The sequence below is a fragment of the Eurypyga helias genome, unplaced genomic scaffold (genome assembly GCF_000690775.1).
Source record: "Eurypyga helias isolate BGI_N326 unplaced genomic scaffold, ASM69077v1 Scaffold43281, whole genome shotgun sequence".
Lineage (NCBI taxonomy): Eukaryota > Metazoa > Chordata > Aves > Eurypygiformes > Eurypygidae > Eurypyga > Eurypyga helias.
The window spans coordinates 1-2,797 of NW_010231155.1; the positions used below are offsets into that span (position 1 = coordinate 1).

Below are 2,797 nucleotides of genomic sequence, written 5' to 3' on the forward strand. Positions count from 1 at the left end.
GGGATTTCGGGTGCCTGTGAGGGATACAGGGATGGGAGCGAAGGGGAGGGAGCCCGGAGGTGAGGGGTCTGTTGGCAGTGGGTCTTGGAGGTAACGAAGGGGGCTGGGGAAGGGGCATGATGTGGGAGTGGAGGGGATTTGAGGTGACTCTGAGGCATACGGGGGGGGCGGGAAGGACTCTGAGACAAGGAGGTGCTTCCTGGGGGTGCTGGTGGGCACCACGGGACGTCTGGAGGTGAGGGTGCTGCAGGGACCCGAGGGGACCAAAGCAGGGAGAGAGGAGCTGGGGCGTGTGGGGCCAGAGTGTCCGGGCTGAGCCAGGGGAACATTCCTCTTCCTGCTGCAGGCGTTCACCGCCAGATCCTGTTCACCACCGTGGGATGGTTTGTTGGCTATTACCTTGTGAAACGTGCGGAGTACATACACGCCAAGCTGGACAGGGAGTTGTTGGAGTACGTCAGGCAGCACCCGGCAGACTTTAAGGCAGCAGGTACAATGGGTTGGGGTTTTCATTATTTTAAGAAAGTTGTGTTTTTAAGGTTTTTAAGAAACCCGGCCATAACGTATCCGTTTATACGTGCTTCTGTGTGTAAAGCTGATGCGGGGCTGCTTGCAGAATCTGTTCTTTTCTAGAAAATACTGACTGCTAACTCTTCCCTGCTTATTCACAATGGAAATTGCAGCAGTCTTAAGGATTTTATAGTATGAAAAATACTTTTGTTGAGCTGATCAGCTTCCTTGATGACCAACTCTTCCTCCTAAAAGCGTATTTTAAGATAAAAACAGCAGAGCCAAAGAAAATAATGTGCCAGTGAAGGAGAAACGAAGTAAGAAAGGAAGATTAGAAATCATGGGGTTTATTCTTCTGAAAAATCACAGTTTTGCTGTTTATTCTTGTGAAATTGCAGTGCATGTCGATTTTAAAAAATGGCAGGATTATGAAAACGAGCAGCCCAGGTGAAAAAAAGAATAAATAGCAAAGACAGGAAACCCGAGGTGCCGCTGGCCTTGGAGAAGAACAGCGTTTTACTGACCGTAGTCACTAAGCCCAGCAACGCGCTGGCGAATCTGGGTGAAAACGGTCCGTTTTCTGATAAAATACAGGCGGGTGACTGGCGGTTGGATCGCGATCTGCATCGTGCCACGTCGGAAGGAATCTGTGGAAATGAAGTGTTGATGCTGAGATCTCTCCACAGGAGGAAAACGGTTACGTGTTTAGTGCACGGGGCAAGCTGAGAGCTCGCTGTTGGTAGCAAAAATGAGATTTTTGGTGGCTTTGTTAACCCTAACGCTTTGCTCCCGGAGATTTTTAATACGATTTTCCAGTGGTGATGAGGTTTTTCCCACCTCCACCCTTTGCAGACAAGAAGAGAATAGGAGAGCTTTTGGAGGATTTTCACCCCGTTCGCTGAGGATTTCTCCGGCAGTGACACGCCACGTGAATTAATTCCGTGCTGGGGCCGTCGCAAGCTGGAGGTAACGGTTCAGCCCTCCGTGGCTTGGAGCACGGACCGTTGCTCGCTCTCATGTAATAAAGACAACAACTGAATGCTTAGTGTTTAGTGGTTCTTCTCTTCCATGAGGGTGTGTCAGGATGTAGGCGACTGGGATTTGGAACAGGATAATCGCACCCCCTTTTCAGTTATTTTAATTGTGAAAACGGAAGATTGTTCGGACAACGTGTATTTTTATGCAAAGGAGTTGCGTAAGTTCCTGCTTTTTGTTTCTCACCGGTGTTTGTCCTGACCCTGGCGCATGCTCTGGACCAGCCCCTGTGAACACCGTAGTGAAATCTCACTGTGAAATCAATCCTGTCCCGCTAGCTAAATTACACGCTCTCCCTAATTAATTCCCTCTCTGTATTTTGCCCTTTTTATGTTGCTTTTTCTTTCCTGGGCATCAGGATCCAACTTTCCTACTTTCTTACTTGAATCCACATACTGAACCCAAATCTGATCCTGACACGCTCAGGGTCTGCACCTAGAATCACAGAATCATAGAGTGGTTTGGGTTGGAAGGGACCTTAAAGATCATCTAGTTCCACCCCCCCTGCCATGGGCAGGGACACCTTCCACTAGACCAGGTTGCTCCAAGCCTCATCCAGCCTTGCCTTGGACACTTCCAGGGATGGGGCATCCACAGCTTCTCTGGGCAACCTGTTCCAGTGCTTCACCACCCTCTCCTGGAAGAATTTCTTCCTGATATCTAATCTAAACCTCCCCACTTTCAATTTAAACCCGTTACCCCTTGTCCTGTCACTACAGGCCCTTGTAAAAAGTCCCCCCCAGCTTCCTTTTAGCCCCTTCAGGTACTGGAAGGTGCTATAAGATCTCCCCGGAGCCTTCCCTTCTCCAGGCTGAACAAGCCCAACTCTCTCAGCCTTTTATCATGGCAGAGGGGCTCCAGCCCTCTGAGCATCTTGGTGGCCTCCTCTGGACTCGCTCCAACCAGTCTATCTCCTTCTGATATTGAGGGTTCCACAGCTGGACGCAGCACTCCAGGTGGGGTCTCACCAGAGCAGAGCAGAGGGAGAGAATCCCCTCCCTCAACCTGCTCAATTTCACTTGGCACCTCTGGAGCTGGAAGCGCTTCACAGCTGGAGTAGCCTCAACCGGGATGTGTTTTATGGGATTACCAATCTCCTGCGCTGGTTTTCAGCATCTGCCCTGGCTTGCTCTCATGCTGCCGCGTTCCCCAAACATGGTTGGTGAGACTTTCTGCTCTTCACAGCACCTCGGAGCATGTTCTCGAGTGCCTCTTCCCCGGGTAACTACAGCATGGTTTGGTTTGGAAGGGA

General features: G+C 50.4%; 1 protein-coding gene across 1 annotated transcript; it reads left to right on the forward strand.

Moving 5' to 3' along the window:
* Positions 1–346: 346 nt before the first annotated feature.
* LOC104503309 (NADH dehydrogenase [ubiquinone] 1 subunit C2-like) lies at positions 347–1,412 on the forward strand (the record flags this gene model as incomplete). Its single annotated transcript, XM_010160946.1, has 2 exons — positions 347–490; positions 1,363–1,412. Coding segments are annotated over 2 exons (194 nt in total), but the record flags the coding sequence as incomplete, so codon positions are not given.
* Between the last annotated feature and the right edge of the window lie 1,385 nt (positions 1,413–2,797).